Here is an 18,389-nt window from a genome sequence, read left to right as displayed (position 1 = left end):
AAAAATTAAGGTTGCCTCTTCGATAAAAGAGACTTCAAAATATGGCTTCTATGGCTTTTTGCTAAGGAAACCAGAACCAGGAAAATATCTCAAGATCATCCGCTCCTTGGATACAACACCCAGTTTATCTTGGCTTTAAAAAGGTAAAGGACCCCTGACAGTTAAGTCCAGTTGCAGACGACTCTCGGGTTGCGGTGCTAATCTTGCTTTACAGGCCAAGGGAACCGGTATTTGTCTGCAGTTTTTCCAGGTCATGTGGCCAGCATGACTAAGCTGCTTCTGGAAACCAGAGCAGCGCACAGAAACGCCATTTACCTTCCCACCAGAGCGGTACCTATTTATCTACTTGCACTTTGACGTGCTTTCGAACTGCTAGGTTGGCAGGAGCAGGGACCGAGCAACGGGAGTTCACTTCGCCATGGGCATTCGAACCGCCGACCTTTTGATCAATGGCTCAGTGGTTTATACCACAGCGCCACCCACGTTGACCTTATAGTTACTTAAATTATATGGGTGCTCACTAGAACATTCAGCTAAAGTTACACCATATTTTTCATGCCAAAGGAGGGAAACCCAAAATATTTCAGGCTGTAAATGGGAGTCGTTTCCATGCAGCTTGGAAGCTGCAACCAAGTAATATCACTTAATGGCAACGTATGTGTCAGGGGTTCAGGAGCAGAGGCAAGGGCAAGGAAGGAAACAGAGAGCGAAGGGGAGGAGGCAGAAGAAAGGATGAGCGATGACGACGACCCGAGATCTCCGAGTCTCTCCAGTGAGTCGGAGGATTCACAGAAAGGAGCACCAGTGGCCAAGGCAAGGGGGGAGTTTAGGGGGGCACCCCAGGGAGATAGAGCCAGAGGGGAATCAGAGGAGAGCAGTTGGAGATCGGGTCCAGCGTCACCGCCAGAGAACAGGGAAGAGGAAAGGAGCCAGGGGGCAAGCGCTGGCAGCTCACAGCAGGAGGGAGGGCACGAGTCAGGGGTGGCCACACCTCCATCTGGGAGCGAAGAAACGGTTAGACGGAAGGTGGAAGGTTGGGCGCGCGCGCCAAGTTCAAATGCACAGGAAGGAGGCGCAGTAGGCAGCCCGGAAAGAGAGCCGGGTCCTAAAGCCCGGCGCAAGGAGACAGGAGAGTCCGGGGGGTCAGCGTCCGAAGAATCCCGGAAGGAAGAGACCCAGGGGGGCAGAGGGACCCAGAGAAGAACAGTCAGGCGGAAAAGGTGGAGCAGGGCTAGGATATTAAGTTGGTGTACGAGGGGCGGAGATTCAGACGGAGCTTCGCCGATCTAGCTACTAGACGTAGGGTTGCACGCAGCAGCTTGAGAATGGAAACTGTAACTCAATAAAGACTTTTACTTAATGACCGTTGGCTAGCGTGATCCTCTGTGAGCTAGGATCTTGAAGCAACCCTGACAGTAAGCTCCGTCTCACGTATTGTGGGCATCTACAGCCTCGAGGAGAGGAGAGAAGCAGGTGCCTACGAGTGAGCTCACGAACGGCAGCCGACATGACGGCTGAACAGCAGATAGCGGAACTCAGAGAAGCAGTGTCACAGCTGAATGCCGAGGCTCTCGCATCCAGGAAGAGAGAGGAGGACGCAGCTGCCGCCTACAGGGATCTCCAGGTCAGGTTGGAAGTGCTTACGAAGCAAGGGCAACAGACACCCAAACCAGAGGGGATTGGGTTGGGGAGACGCACAGGCGGTCTGGTCTCTCACTTCGATGGGAACCTGCAACAGTATCCCAATTTTAAAGCAGACGTACTGTGTGCACTGCAACTGCTGAGTAAAGATTTTAGAGATGAGCAAGAGAAAGTGGGGTTCATCATGTCTTATTTGCATGGGGATGCCAGAGCATGGCTGCGCAATTTATGGAGGGATAACGATCCGGCGCTCCAAAATGCGAATGCCTTTATTAAAGCGATGGATGCGTGTTTTTTATCAAGCATTGACGTGGATCTTGCTCGGCAACAGATTCATGGACTGAAGCAGGGAAGGGCCAGCGTACGGCAGTACCATGCCCGCTTTTTCGCCTTGGCCAGTGCCCTAGAATGGGACAGAGATGCGACCCCTGTAAGAGACCTTTTCTGGGAGGGACTAAACAGCTCTGTAAAAGATGAGATTGCGAGGGGGGAGAGACCCCGGACCACCCAGGAGGTCGTGCAGAGGGCGCTGGCAGTGGGGGTACGGCTGGAAGGACGTCCGTGGAGCAGGGACGAAGGGCGTGGAGGGCGCGAACCAGCCAGGGGCTCCTCCTTCTTTCCCAGAGAAGCAGCACGTACGCAATCCACGCCTCCGCCAGGGGGAGGAGCTGAACCGATGGAGGTTGGAGGTGCCAGGGCTCAGTCAGCAACCAGAGCCCTAGCACCAGCAGCAGTGAAAGCGAAGCCTCCTAGAGGGAACAGGAAGTGTTACGTCTGTGAGGAGCCAGGGCATATGGCGAAAGAGTGTCCCCAGAGGCTCCACAAGCTCACTGCAGCCTCAGCAATGGCGACTGCAGCAACGCAGCAAGGAGAACCACAGCAGGGAAACGACGCTGTCTGGCTGGAGGAAGAGGCACTGGGGCCCAGCCAGACGTATTAATGATGCAGTCCCCAGAGATTTTACAGCCCGTGAACCCCCTCCCGCCCAAACCAGTGGTGAGGCTCACCGCGTCGCTCCAGCTGCCCAATGGCATCACCATGGACGTGCCAATCACCATTGACTCAGGCAGCAATGCGGACTTTATGGGGCAGGACTTTGTCAACCAGCATGCTATACAGTTGCTGCCGGCCACACTGCCCCTGCAGGTGGTCACGGTGGATGGCAGGGAGCTGCTAGGAGGGCAAGTGGTGCAGCAGACGCCACCGATGGTGATGCGACTTGGGAATCACCAAGAAGTCATCAGCTTCAACGTCACTCAATTGTCGGACACGCCCATTGTGTTGGGCATGAGTTGGCTGGACAAACACAGCCCAACGCTGGCTTGGTACCAGAGGCAGCTGACCTTCGGCTCTTCCTTTTGTGCTGAACACTGCATCGTGCCCAGGCAGGAAGGAGAGGAAGAGGAGTCACAGCTACTGCTAGGCACGCTGCAAGCGATTCCCCACAAGTACGCAGAATTTTTGGAAGTTTTCTGCGAGAAGGAGGCAGACAGGCTACCCCCTCACAGGCCATATGACTGCAAGATTGACCTGCTGCCAGGGGCGGCGCTGCCTAAGGGGAAACTGTATTCCATGTCAGAGGACGAGCTGCAAGAACTCAAGGAGTTCATAGATCATAATTTGGAGCGCGGTTTCATCCGAGAGTCCAAGGCGGTGGGAGGCAGCCCGGTGTTCTTCGTTAAGAAGCGGGATACGCCCCAAAAGAGGCTCGTAGTGGATTACAGGACCTTGAACAGTGTGACTAAGCCGTCGGACTTCCCCATGCCCCGAATTGACGACCTCCTCGCAAAGGTGCGGAAGGGCAGAGTGTTCACCAAATTGGATCTGCGAGGTGCGTACAACCTCATTCGCATGCGGGAGGGAGACGAGTGGAAAACAGCCATGTTCACGCCACTGGGGACCTACGAATATAGAGTTATGCCTTTTGGATTGCAAAATGGCTCCCACGTTTTTCAAGCATTCATGCATCACGTGTTGGCGGGACTTCTCTACAAGACGTGCGTCTGTTTCTTAGATGACATCCTGATCTTTTCGGAGTCGCAACAGGAGCATGACAAACACGTCAAGGAAGTACTGAACAGGCTGAAGCACCATAGGCTCTACGCCAAGCTGGAGAAGTGCCAATTTGACGTGACGGAGGTGGATTTTCTGGGCTACAAGCTGTCTGACAAGGGGCTCGCCATGGACAGCGCCAAGGTTCGAGCGGTGTTGGATTGGAAGAGCCCGCGCAACCGGAAGGAGGTCCAACGGTTTGTCGGCTTTGCGAACTTCTATCGCAAGTTTATCAAGGGCTTCGCTATGCAGACGGCGGCCATCACTGACACGCTTAGCTCCAAGAAAAAGAAGTTCATTTGGACAGAGCAGGCGGAACAGTCCTTTCAGGCACTCAAGCGTCTCTTCGCGTCGGAAGAGCAGCTGCTTCATGTCAACCCCAGCAAGCCGATGAGGGTGGAGACTGACGCCTCGGACAGAGCCGTGGGGGCGGTCCTGCTGCAGAAAGACCCGCAGGGGGTGTGGCGACCGGGAGCGTTTTACTCCAGGAAGCTCAGCAAGTCCGAGCAGAACTACACCATATGGGACAGGGAGTTGCTGGCCATTCATGCAGCGTTCAAGGCGTGGAGGCACTTTCTGATCGGCGCCAAGCACACGGTGCAGGTTTGCACGGACCACAAGAACCTAGAGCACTGGCGCACGGCACAGTTCCTGAACCAAAGGCAGATACGTTGGGCTGAGTTCTTTGCGAACTTCGACTTCCGAATAGAGTATGTCCCGGGGGACACCAACATCATGGCGGACGCTCTCTCCCGCAAGCCACAGTATCTGGAGGAAGCAACGCCAGCGGCCGCCATGCACATCTTCGCACCAACAGTGTGGGCGTGCGCCGCGGCAACCGTGGATCTGGAGGCGGTGCGACGAGCGTTGCAGGGGGACTCCTTCGCGCAAGCAAAGATCTCAGAGGTGCAAAGGGGCAAAGCAGCGGCCGACGGTTTCCAGCTAAGAGATGGATTGCTCATCCGTAAAGGGGCCATCTACGTGCCGGGAGACGAACTTCGCGCCAAGGTGCTGCAGCAGATGCACGACGCGCCCACTGCAGGGCACTTCGGCAAGGAGAAGACGGTGGAACTAGTAGCCAGGGATTTCTGGTGGCCTGGAATGAGAAGGGAGGTCGCGGACTACGTGGCGAGGTGTGACACCTGCCAGAGGGCGAAGCCAGTGCTTAGACCGCCGGCCGGACTGTTGGAACCGCTGCAAACTCCGGCCGAACCTTGGGAGAGGGTGGCCCTGGACTTTGTCACGGATCTGCCCAGCTCGAGGGGCAAGACGGCAGTGCTGGTGGTGGTGGACTTGTTCTCCAAGATGGCACATTTCATTCCGTGTGCGAAGGTGGCCACGGCGGAACAAACCGCCAAACTGTTCATAGACCACGTGTTCAAGGTTCACGGTCTGCCACGGTCTATTCTGTCCGACCGGGGGCGGCAGTTCATCTCAAATTTCTGGCAGCGGCTGATGGGCTTCCTGAACGTCAAGATCAACCTGGCGTCGGCGAGACACCCGCAAACCAACGGGCAAGCAGAGCGGGTCAATGCCATCATGCAGCAGTACTTGAGGTGTTATGCAAATCAACAACCTGCGACATGGGTGGATTACCTGCCGCTCGCCGAGTTCGCTTACAACAACACGAAGCACGTGTCCACGGGGGTCACACCGTTCTTCGCCAACAACGGGAGGCACCCCAGAACCTTCCCGGGACTGGAAAGGCTGGGGGAAGGGGAGCCGCAGACGGCAGATGCGTTCGCGTCGGAACTGCAGGAAGTCCACGATCAGCTGAGGCGCCACCTGGAACTGGCCAAGCACGCATACAAGGTACAAGCGGACAAACGCAGAAGGGTTGGCGAAGAGCTACACGTGGGGGACTGGGTCTGGTTAGCAGCCCACGCAGTGCCGGCCAGGTCGTTGGCCAAGAAGAAACTAGGGCATAAGCAACTGGGGCCCTATCAAGTCGAAGAGCAGGTCAACCCGGTGGCCTTCAGGCTGGCGCTTCCGGAGGGTTCCAGAATGCATCCGGTATTCCACAGATCGGTGCTCACTCCCTACAAGGCACCGCACAGGTTTCAGGAACCCGGAACGGCGCAGAGTCCGGCCAGAGACAGACCAGGGCACGCAGGAGTGGCACAGAAGGAGCGCATCAACGAAGTCACAGAGATTTTGGATTCCAGATGGGGGGAAGAAGGGGTAGAATACTTTCTCGCCAGGGAGGGCACCCCGGCCAGTGCGAACAGTTGGGTGCCGGACTACGCCTTGGACGAACCTCTGCTCAAAGACGAGTTTCATGCCCTCTTCCCACATAGACCGATGCCAGCAGACTTTTTCGACGACTGGCTTTTCACACCCACGCTTTCGGGCAGCACGTTCCGGGGGTTCGACTCGGACGAGGACCCGATACGAGACGTCCGTTCCCCGGAGGGGTCGCCCTCGGGATCTGCCTCAGAACCCTCGTATTGGTGGGACGACAAACCAGAGGAACAGTGGCGCAGGAAGTGGCAAGAAGGTCCAGGCCGAGCAACGCCGCCTGGAGGAAGCGAGGGAGAGACGGACATGGACATTTTCGGGGACGATCCAGGTTTCGAGCACGGCGGCACAGAGATGGAAGCAGAGGTGACCGTCGTCGACGAGAGAAGGGAGGAAGAACCGGAAGACTTCGGAGGGAGGCCCGCTACGGGAACCGAACGGTACCCGACATTCGTCTCCTTGACGCAGCAGCACCCAGCTCCAGCACCGGAAGGAGGGGAAGGGGGAGTGGGGGGCTTCGAGGGGGGGATGGATGTCAGGGGTTCAGGAGCAGAGGCAAGGGCAAGGAAGGAAACAGAGAGCGAAGGGGAGGAGGCAGAAGAAAGGATGAGCGATGACGACGACCCGAGATCTCCGAGTCTCTCCAGTGAGTCGGAGGATTCACAGAAAGGAGCACCAGTGGCCAAGGCAAGGGGGGAGTTTAGGGGGGCACCCCAGGGAGATAGAGCCAGAGGGGAATCAGAGGAGAGCAGTTGGAGATCGGGTCCAGCGTCACCGCCAGAGAACAGGGAAGAGGAAAGGAGCCAGGGGGCAAGCGCTGGCAGCTCACAGCAGGAGGGAGGGCACGAGTCAGGGGTGGCCACACCTCCATCTGGGAGCGAAGAAACGGTTAGACGGAAGGTGGAAGGTTGGGCGCGCGCGCCAAGTTCAAATGCACAGGAAGGAGGCGCAGTAGGCAGCCCGGAAAGAGAGCCGGGTCCTAAAGCCCGGCGCAAGGAGACAGGAGAGTCCGGGGGGTCAGCGTCCGAAGAATCCCGGAAGGAAGAGACCCAGGGGGGCAGAGGGACCCAGAGAAGAACAGTCAGGCGGAAAAGGTGGAGCAGGGCTAGGATATTAAGTTGGTGTACGAGGGGCGGAGATTCAGACGGAGCTTCGCCGATCTAGCTACTAGACGTAGGGTTGCACGCAGCAGCTTGAGAATGGAAACTGTAACTCAATAAAGACTTTTACTTAATGACCGTTGGCTAGCGTGATCCTCTGTGAGCTAGGATCTTGAAGCAACCCTGACAGTATGAAACAAACTTTGCACATTGTTTTCTATCTATAATTTACCAACTCTTTGGGAAAGCAATTGTTTCACATTTTATAAATGCCTGTGAAAAGCTCTGGGGTATAGTCAAGGTGGTGTCTTGTTACAAGCTAAAACACCACAAACGTATCAGATCCCTTGTAAGAATGTCTGCTAAGATTACAAACCAGGAAACTATGTATATACTTACAGTGATGCTATCTTCATTGTTTTTGTCGGAAACATCCGTAGAAGTAACTGGATTACTATTATTTGTAGTATCTTCAAAATTATCCGTTGGCGTTCCATAATCCTCTAAGAGAAAGAATGTATTTTTATTTACTTCCCTGACTGTAACTTTTTTTTTTTGTCTCTATGAAAAGTACTAAACACAGGAAATGAAAATTTACTATAATTCTATAATGCATTGTTCAGTGTTCTAAGTTTTGTTTGCCAAAAATGCAGAAAGCCAAGAACTTTATTTGCTCCTGACTTTCTCAGTGAATGCTCTGTGGTATGAAAACTTGTATCTACTCTTCAAATTCAATATGTACTCTGTTCTTTCTTAAGTTATATTCTAAACAAAGGATGAAAATAGTAATACTGTAATAGTAAAATGCACTAAATAGAAACTTCTTCTGTTATTTGTATAGTACTTCAAAGAGCTAACATAAGTTAAGCAAAAATACTGGCCCCTGCCCTAAGCATCTTATAATCTACCATTTAAGGGGCACGAACAAGAAAAGGGAGAGAGCAGGATAACAGCAAAGGAACAGGAGGAAATAGAGTTCCATATACTTGCTGCACAATCCTAAGCATCTATATTCAAAAGTAAATTCCACTGAGCTCAATGAGGCTTAGTGTCTAGTAGGTATAGGATTACACACGTAATTGGTGGTAAAAATTAACAGTGCAATCCTATACTTGCCTACTCAGAAGTAAATCCCATTGAGTTTAATAGGACTTATTCCCAGGAAACTGGGTATAATAAGGTTTCATACAATGAGACAAATCAAGGGGTTCATGGAAGAGATGGAGTTCAATTGGAATTTAAAGAAAGAAGGAGAGGTATCATCTCCTAAGAATTCTGTGAGGGAGTTCTAACCACATGGACCAGCCAAGAATAATGCATAGGGTAGTTTAAGGCCTGTTTTGGCAGCTGAAAGTACATCATTGTTTCCCTGATTCTTCTAACTTTCATTTTGAGTATGAAAAATGTATCCTTTTGCTTGAGTTGCAGTTCTCCTTTCCCAGTGAAATAAGTTTTGCAAAAGCTCAAAGGCGGGAAGTATTTTCACTGACAAGAGATAGGTTAAGTTGAAATGCAACAAAATGTGCATTAACTTTCCAGAAAGTTGTACAATTTGAAGTATCTTAAAATGCCAAAAAAGTTATTCTCCATTTAGTGGAAGGGGGAAAAGGTTAGATTTATTAAAGCAGGCATTTGGAAATACAAAAGAATGAACAAATAATTAATGAAAATCTGTTCAGTGAGCACAGAACAAAAGATCTTCACTTAATATTAATGAATCAAATATTAAACCTAAGTTATGCATAACTTTGCCTATCCTTGAACTGAAGGAAATTTATTTTAAAACTATTCCAGAACAAATATATTCTCTTCCCATGAGATAGTAATGCTTCTTGTATGTAGAACTTTTCAAAAGGTTTAATCTGCTCATTATCTCAAATCGCAGCAAATGTTGTGCTTATTTATGACTAGTTACACTTCCTTTCACGTTTTGCATAATATCTGATTCCAATGTCAAGATCCCACAAAGGGCAAATGAAGTCCACACCACCTGGTGCTCTGTTAATATCACAAGAAGGTGTGCATCTGAACAGGAAAGGATTTCCACATCCAGGCAAGGGCTATAAGTTTCTTCCTTGAACCCAGAATGGCTAAGCAGTAAGACCTGCCAAAAAAACTGCACATGAAACTTGTGAGATTACGGGGGTGAGGTGGGGTGCTTTGCTTTCAAGACTCTTGTAACAGAGTACAAGCAAAAAGGTGTAAAGGAGGTTTCACTTGGCACATTAGTGGTTGTGTTGCCATGATACAGATATACTGAGAAACATTAACATTGCCACTTGGACAAAAGCCAGGGGTTCTTCCACTTTCATTAGTACATATTATCACAAAATAAGAGAGGGCAAAAGAAAAATCAGATTATATGGCTTTTGAGCCAAATCTGAAAACTATAAATAAATAAGCATCCAGCAGAATGTACAATATACCATAAAAAACATGTAGAGGAATACATAATTTCACACAGTACTAGGTGGTTTTTCGTACAAAATGTTTTCTGTTTATGGCTTTTAGAGTTGCACAACTGGAGTTAATCTTTTTATATGCTTTGAATGCAGAGTTAATTTTTATGATTTGTTTTGGAAAAAATGATGCAATCAGCTCCACGCATAGGAACGGAGCATTTAATGGCAGAAATTCCATTTGTTATAATTGTATACAATTGACAGAATTGAGCCACTTTGTGTGCTTTGGACTACCAAGGTGATTAACCATAAGCTAAACTAAATGGCAGTTTACTCCCTTTAAGTCATCTCACTCACTCTTTCCCCAAAGTACATAAGGAAGATAGGCAAGTTTGATGTATTCCCTACCAAATATAGTTAAATATGAGCTGATATCATTTGAGCAGGTTGTTTCTTTAGCTGACATGAGGAGGGAGGAGCAGCTTGCCCAGTGCCATGGAGCCAAACAACAGCCTCCAGCCACCATGGTCACTGCCACTTACCATGAGGAAAAGGGGTGAGGCACTGGAGAATTTGGGGCTACATGGGTGAACAAGTGGGAGCATCCTGCATAGCCCTAACCTCACCCCTCCCCGCTGCTGGGAGACTATTGCTGCAGCTCCACCCCACTGGGTGAGTTACTCCTGATATGACAATTTTATTTTATCATTAATTTTGACAAGCCAGAAAAATCAGAAATGACACAGAAAAAGGGAATGGAAGAGATTAACTCTATGGCAACATATATGCATCATGCCAAACCATGGTTTAACACAGGCATAGGCAAACTCGGCCCTCCAGATGTTTTGGGACTACAATTCCCATCATCCCTGACCACTGGTCCTACTAGCTAGGGATGATGAGTGTTGTAGTCCCGAAACATCTGGAGGGCCAAGTTTGCCTATGCCTGGTTTAACACAACGTGCACAACCAAGTACAAAGCTCAGTAAACTTTGGGCTCCAACACTTTCACCTAATTTTTCCATACAATTCAGAGAAGTGGGGAAGCTTTCATTTCTGTTTTTGGTTAACCACAGTTTATTGTCTGAAACAAACCAAGTTCAGCTGTGGAAACCTGTGATTAAATAAACACACGAGCAAAAACTTCCAAAGTTAGTTTTGTAAGAAGTGGAGAATGCAAGCCCGAATTTTGCTGCAGCTCATTTTTTAGAGGACACTGCAATAATTTACCAACTACAATAATATAGTATCTCCAATCATAAGGTCATATTAAACATTTTATTGAGAAAGAGGCATAACTACCATACTCTCCTTTTTATACACAGTCATTCCAATCAATGAGTTTTAACTCTGGGGTCATTGTATTTTACATTTCTCTAGCACTTTCCCCTATGGCAGCAAGGCCAATGGAGACTTTTCCCCCTATGGCTCCTACAATCACAGTGTGCATGCTTTAGGGAGGGAAGAGGTAATCTTCCCTTTCTCACATACTGCATTCTTGATCAGGCTTATTGTAATTAAGTATGAAAGAACTGAAGGCATGGCTGCAAGCTATCTATTCAGTGAACTTCTAATTAAGTGAGGGAGACTTCACCAGTGGGCTGTGGGATTCCCTCCTGCCCTGCTCCTCCACTATCACAGGCAAGCTGCCCAAATATTTATCCAAATAATGGGTTCTTGAATGGTCCAAAACTCCCCTTCAGAATTGACTTTAATTAGTATTAGGAACTACTCATTCCTCTTACAGGTAATGTGGCAATCCAATTGCATGCTGGAGTTTATGGTTAATGATGTGGAATAAAACCAAATGAATATATAAAATTATATATTATAATTAATATATATTTTATATTGGGTTTTAGGCAATTTTTGGCATAGGGCTATATATTCAGCAAGAATGAACAAAACGTTCCACTCCTGAAGGTATACAAGTATTATAGAAACAATGTTTAAAATGGACTTTCACAGATAAAAGGCAATGGTGCCTTTTATGATGGAATTATCTAAAAATTTAGTTCTTTTAAAAGGCACCAGTTTTGATCTAACAACGATAGGTTGGCCTTTTGTTGAAGAACATTAATTTGCAAATAGCTTCAGCAGCAATCCTACACACAATCGGGCAGCTTAAATGTAGGACTTAAGCAGATTAACTGTGTGCAGGATCATAGCCTCCAACAAGCACAGTTTTAAGAAATTGTTTTACAAAGAAAAATAGCTGATGGGAATTTTTTTATGGCAAAAAGTATGTTTTTATTTAAAAAATAGTAATTAATAATTCTATGTAGATATACAAATATATATATATGAAAAACAAAAGTATGATATTTTCCATAAATATATAAAGGGGTTGTTATATAAGAAGACTTGCTTCAGTACACACACAAAAAAGAAAAATTGGAAATTTTCCTTACTACAAATTTCTGTTTCTCTAAGTCTCACAGAGGGCAGCTCTTAACCTTGAGAAGGCACCTGGAACATGTAGGTTGGTCAATTTTTATCGCATGGCCAGGAGGAATGGATACCCTGCCCTGCCAGAGCAGACTGGAAAAGGGCACAAACTCTTTGGTCCCCACTCAAAACCAAATAAAAAAACATCCATACCAACAGGCACCAATTCTATTACCATTTCAAAAACAACTGTTTCTGAAAACAATAAGAAATGGAGAGAAGGAGGTGAGCGGGGAGGTGAGTTCACCCCAGGCACATCTGTCTGCCTCCAACGTATGTACAATGTTGACAGAAGCTCTGGTTTGAAGGAAATCCATAACCGGCTGGCTAGTCACAAAGAGGTCGCATGTGGACTATCTTCCAGGAAATTCAGAGACGAGAAATTCCATTTTCTCCTGAGGCTCCAGGAGACCATTCCTTCACCTTGGCACGTAACAGAGAAGCAGCATTAAGGGTGGGCTTCCATGAGCTAGCACCCTATGAAAGCACAACCTTGTGCGAGACCTTCTTATTAAAGTCCATGTCTGCAGTATCTATTCTGTAATACTTGCTGAATGCATGTAATATTGTAATGCTGTCGTGGTTTGAAATACAGCTGTAAGCCATTTTATGGAATAAGCTCTCTTGAAAAACAGACTGTATTTTTTTTTTAAGGTAGTAAAAACAAATTTGGGTGGAGACCCATTCAGCGACATATCAAATGACTAAGGACAATTAGGCCAAAAAACAGCAGATGCTGCCATCTCCTTTAGGGAATAGTGAGTTTCCAAGTCTATGATAAGTCAAAGCAGTATATTCCATTGAACAACTAGAAACTGTATCCTTGGATACTCTGCTAACCCAACATTCATAAGCCAACTGTGGGTTTTTTTGGTAGTAAATAAACCATGGATAAACTGCTGGACAGAGTTTGTAAGTTACATTTGATATTTGTGGATATCAAAAGTGTTTTCCTGCCAATTTGCCTGGGGAGACAGATGCTCTAGGAGCACTTTTAGTCTGCCTTGCCCTATGACAAGAGGAGAGAGTGGGCATAGGATCACATATTAGTTGTTGCCTCACAGTTTTTGCTGCCAGAACATCTATCCTAGTATAGTGGTACCTTGGTTGTCGAATGGCTTGGCTCCTGAACAAATCGGCTCCCAAACCTGGAAGTAAGTGTTCCGGTTTGCGAACATTTTTTGGAAGCCGGACATCTGAAGCAGCTTCTGATTGAGTGCAGCCAATTGGAAGCCGTTCCTTGGTTTTTGAACAGTTCTGGGAGTCGAATGGACTCCCAGAATGGATTAAGTTCAACAACCAAAGTACCACTGTACTTTTATTTTAGATTAAAATTGCTATTTTCCTTCAGTGGCAAGACATCTGGCTCCAGACTAGGTGGGAATGGAGTGCTCTTGAAGAGACTTTGCGCACATACACACACAAAGAAACATCCAGAGGCCCTTCTCACGCATGTTGGGCAGGTGAAGGAGAAGCCTCAAAGAGCTCTTACAGGTCCAACTTGACCTGACTGTTCATCTCACTAGGCAGAGCTTAACAGGAAGGGCCATGTTGTCCCTCTCCCTTGACAGCAATGAAGATTGACCCTGCTGACATTCTCCAGGATAATGCGCCACCTCAGGATTAAGGATTGCCCTTCAGAAAATTCAGAAGAAATTCATATCTATATTAAATTCAAGGCAAATTTTGAGGTTCAAAATCTAGCTGAATAGTATCTACTGTATTAATGATTCCAAACTGTATAAAAGTCCATCTTTCACATGTTTCAGTCATTTACTTGATCATTTGAGGTTATATACATATTTGAAGTAGAAAATAAAAATATACCACTATAACCAAGATGGGTGTAGAACGAACTACCTAGATAACAAAAAGAAAAAGATATAATTAAGTTACAAATATAGCATAGAGGTACAGTTAACCAATTAGCTTTTAATCACATGATACCATATGACATTAAATACAGACCTAAATTGTATACACTTTTATCTTCTAAACTGTTTCCAGAGAAATACAAAATACACTTATTTGCGCATCATATTCTACACCACACATATCAGCTGAATTCACCTATTTTACATTATGCATTGCACATTTATGTTGTAAACCACCCTGAGATCTGCAGATATAGTGTGGTATACAAATTTGATAACTAAATAAACAAACAAATAAATAAATATATTGTGCCTTGGGAGAACATTAATTCAATATTCAATATTCCTAAAATGAGAATTCAGATTCAACTTGAATGAACAGGTTTGCACTGGGGAATTTTTAATATAATAATTATCACTTTTCTAAAAGAAAAAGAACAGAGCCTTGTCAGGCTGAAACACAACAGTCTAAGCACCACTCACTATTGAATTTGTAACTTTTAAAGGTTTTTTTAAAAAACTTATCTAGGAAGCTGAATCTTCCAAGATGATGAAACAGTTTGGGCACACAAAATCTAAGTCACTTATTATTTCTCTAGAACAATGAGAACAACTTGCTACTTGATAAGATTAGCGTAACGTGAGAATAGCGGGCCCTGTTCATATATTTTATTGATGGGAAAACCCATTTATTTAAGTGTGTTTGAACCTCTCTCAATGATGCAAGGTGAAAATGTAGCATGTTTTAATGGTCAAGTAATCATTGTACCAGTTACTAGTAAGATGTCATCATTATGAAATGGTGGAAAAGCTCGTATATGATCAGGTGCCTATGAGAAAGACTCCTGGGAGCTTGCTTGTGAGACTCTGGGGTGCCTACCTGTTAGATCTGTCTCATCTGGGAATGGGGACCAGCATTCCGGATCCTGCACTGTGGAGGAAGAGCTCTGTGAGAGCTTGCTTATGAGACACTAGGTGCCTAGCTGCAGATTCTGCCCAACCGGGCCCTATAGAAAGGGGGTAGGCCTGAAAGCTTTTTCAAAAACCAACAGCCCAAGATCCGCTTTGTGCCTGCGAGGAAAACTTTGGTGAAACTGCTTGTGAGATTCTGGGGTGCTTACCTGTATAGTATATGCCACCTTGCTTGGTAAAACAACAAGGGGAGGGGGGACACATTCTGACCAGTGGCAGAGACAAAGCCGACCTTTTAACTTCTGTTTCTGACTTGCTGTAGATTTTAAAACCTCAAATCACATCCAGAAGAGCTAACAAGGAGTGGCTGACAAACTGCCCAGAGGCTGGGGTGGGAAACTATGGTGCTGCACAGGTAAATGAAACCTGTTTACATGTCCTGCATCACCCCAAGCATGGAGCGAGTCCACCTACTCCTTTGTTATTTAGCTGGTTAACCTCAAAATCTTGGACTGAGGACTTCGGGACATTCTGTTAATTTAGACCTCTGAACGTGCTGTTACTTGGCGACCATTTTCTGAACCCTAGACCTTTCCCATTTCAGCCTCAGATGGTGACAGAAGCCAAGATGCATTTGAAGTGTATTGGAGAACATATAGAGGTGCGCTGGGAAGCTCAGAGACTATGCTTCCTTTTAGGGGATCTTCTTTTTATTCATTTTTTTAGTTTTTGAACAATCCCACTTTTCTTAATGGCTGTTATTTTTTTGTTGGTTTCATAGTTTGTTGTTAGCCTCAAATTGACGAAACATTGTCAAAAAATTTTTTTTGAGAAGGTATCTCATCAGAACTTTAACTTTCATGTTGGACTTTTTCCATTAGCACTGCCACTCAAATCAGCCTCTCTGAGGTCAATATCATTAGTAATGTAGATTCTTGATTACTTTTTTTTTGGGTGGAAATTAGAGGTTTTGGAACTAGATGTGAGCCATTTTAATAATGAATAATTAACATGACAAAAAAATCTGTTGACTGTCTGTCTCTTAGAAGAACTCAAGCCAAGCTTTACTTCAAAATGCTTGTGCCCAGACTGAGAATCCCTCTTTACAACTTTTGGGCACACATTTTATGCTAACATACAATGTATCTGGATGATAAGCTTTTCTCTGAGATCAATTGGATAAAGCAACTATTAATGAAAATTAACCTTCTTTTGTGACTATGTATGCATATATCATCATTCTCTCTAACAGTTAATGTGGTAGCTCCATGCCAGCAACAGAGGAGTGAAATGTATCCCCACACAGAAAACACACATCCTTCTACTCCATATTCAGAACACCCTACACATGGGATTCTCTCAAAAGGTTTGTACATGCAGAGTTTAAGGGTCATAGCTTAGCGGGGTCCCAAGTTCAATTCCTGGCATTTCTAGATAGAGACCTTGATATGAAATACGGGATAGCCTTGCAAGTCAGGGCAGACAATACTTGGCTAGATGGACCAATGGTGTCTCTGTATGGCAATTTCCAGAACCAGGATCTGACATTGTATAAGGCAGTTTCCTATGTATGTTCATACATGTATGCCCCATACAGGAACACAATGCTATATACAATTAAAAGTCCTGGTAATGGTAAAACCAGAGGAGGGCACTGGTCCCAACAGGTCAACTGCTGTCTCCCTTCAACTAGAATATAAAAGAAACTCTCCCTCTGTAGGAGAATGGGGTAAACCCTCCTCTGTACTGTTCCAGTTGGGGACTGCAGCACATCCAGGTTTTGCCAACAGTGTTGGCAAATGTAGCCTATTTACTTGGTCTCATAAACTGAGCGTGAGCCACCGACCTGTTCTTATATCTAGCCCTAACCAGCTTTTGTTCTGGGTGGGAGTGGATGGGTGGAGCAATGGTTATCTAGCCCCAAACAGCTCCACCAACATCACTCCTCCAGGGTGCAGCTCCCTGTTGCACTGATCCAAAAATGCAGGAAGGCAAGAATATCACTTGTGGGATTCACAGCAACAGTAACTCAAGGAAAGCCTACTGAATCTCAAGTCAGCTCACTGCCATCACTTGATAGCATTGGGCTTGTGCAGTATGTAAAACTGACAGTGACAATAGCTATTAAAGCCATTTCAGGCTTGAAGACTGATCTGTATTTATTTTAAATGGCAATGTAAACCATGAATGCAATTACAGTAGATTATATATGTTTTATTTGTCTTTATTCTCATTATGGAAGAAGGCAAACATAAGATATAAGACAAATAGTTTGTAAGACACTGCAATATTCCAAGAGTGAAGCTATCTTGGAGTGGGGTCTACACATGGTTTAACCTAGCATTGATTTCTTAATACTTGTCAACAACTATAAGCCACTTGAAAAACTGAACTTTAGGTAGAGAATTTCAGGCAGACCAAATACAATGGACACCCAATGTGCTGCAGACCTGCACAAGCAAGCTTCCAGGGGATCAAGCGTTTACTTCAGTCACCCTAAGATGCCAACATCCTCATGGGCATTTACCAACTGTCCAGCCCCCAATCCAGAACCTTGTCAGGATGCTTGAAAAGGATATGAAAAGGAGCAGACGCGTCATTACATCTACTGAAGTTTCTTTCTGCTTAGGTAGCCATACTTTAATGCCACTGACACTCAAATAATGGAGCTGCACAGTAAAGCAAGTGAACAAAATGTTTTGCTTAGATTTGTTTACTAGGCTAGAGGTACAAAGTTATCTCTTGCCATGCAAACCTGTAGGAGGCAAAGATCTCTTCTGTAGTCTATAGCAGGCATAGACAAACTCGGCCCTCCAGATGTTTTGGGACTACAATTCCCATCATCCCTGACCACTGGTCCTGTTAGCTGGGGTGATGGGAGTTGTAGTCCCAAAACATCTGGAGGGCGGAGTTTGCCTATGCCTGGTCTATAGCACCTCCCTGCTACTGGGCTCCAAGACAAACAAATCAAGGATTTTAGTAAGTCCTTAGGTGTATCCAGTGCTTTTTTTCTAAAAAAAAAATGTTTAGGGGTATTCTCATTTTCCCACTCATATTGAAATACTGCCCCTCAATGAGGCCAAACTTAGATTCACAAAATGTTCAGGGCTAAGCGTACCCCTGCGTCCCCCCCAGAAAAAAAGCACTGGGTGTATCTTCATCCAACTTGGATTGGCCTCCCCTGGGAAGTTTTAACCTACTTTGCAGAGTTCTTTTCCTCAAGCAGGGAAAAAACCCCAACCATTTAGATCTATTTAACAAGTTGATTGGTATTTTCCTTCTCTTAACAGGTGAAACTATTACATTATTAAGGAAGGTATGAGATATGAAGTTTAACCATGGAAAACAAGACAGTGGTGGTAATTACTGGCATATGAAGCTCTATAGAGTGCCCCAAGGGATTTCACAATGTATTATGCCATTCCACTACCACTGTGCTTGAGTCTATTCTTCCTTTTCACCACAAAAGCAGCAAAAAAATCTACGGTTTTTAAAATCTCTGAATATTTACAAGTTTGTTAAGACTTAAAAACAGTATAAAGTAATGATAAAAGAAGAGATTATATAACTGGCAGCTTGGCTTAATTAACTTCACAGGGAGATACTGTATAACAGCATTCTATGAAACTGCAAATGTAGCTGAATATGGGAGCCCTAAATGTTTATGTTCAAAGGTAAAAAAAATCACTGTACGTTAAGGAACTTCTGCTTAAATTATGAGA

General features: G+C 45.8%; 1 protein-coding gene across 7 annotated transcripts in view; it reads right to left on the bottom strand.

Moving 5' to 3' along the window:
• Positions 1 to 18,389, bottom strand: part of NTRK2 (neurotrophic receptor tyrosine kinase 2) — a 196,585-nt gene that overhangs the window by 121,123 nt on the left and 57,073 nt on the right. For 3 of the 7 annotated variants that reach the window (XM_077936017.1, XM_077936015.1, XM_077936016.1), the window contains exons 9-11: positions 14,636 to 14,686; positions 13,709 to 13,741; positions 7,431 to 7,534 (exon numbers count right to left, since the gene is read on the bottom strand). In XM_077936017.1, the coding sequence (XP_077792143.1) occupies positions 7,431 to 7,534; positions 13,709 to 13,741; positions 14,636 to 14,686 (188 nt within the window). The remainder of the gene's footprint in view (positions 1 to 7,430; positions 7,535 to 13,708; positions 13,742 to 14,635; positions 14,687 to 18,389) is intronic. The other 4 variants (XM_077936018.1, XM_077936019.1, XM_077936020.1 and 1 more) reach the window with 2 other exon arrangements.

Source organism: Podarcis muralis, chromosome 11 (genome assembly GCF_964188315.1).
Source record: "Podarcis muralis chromosome 11, rPodMur119.hap1.1, whole genome shotgun sequence".
Classification (NCBI taxonomy): domain Eukaryota; kingdom Metazoa; phylum Chordata; class Lepidosauria; order Squamata; family Lacertidae; genus Podarcis; species Podarcis muralis.
This window is presented reverse-complemented; position numbering and strand designations above follow the sequence as displayed.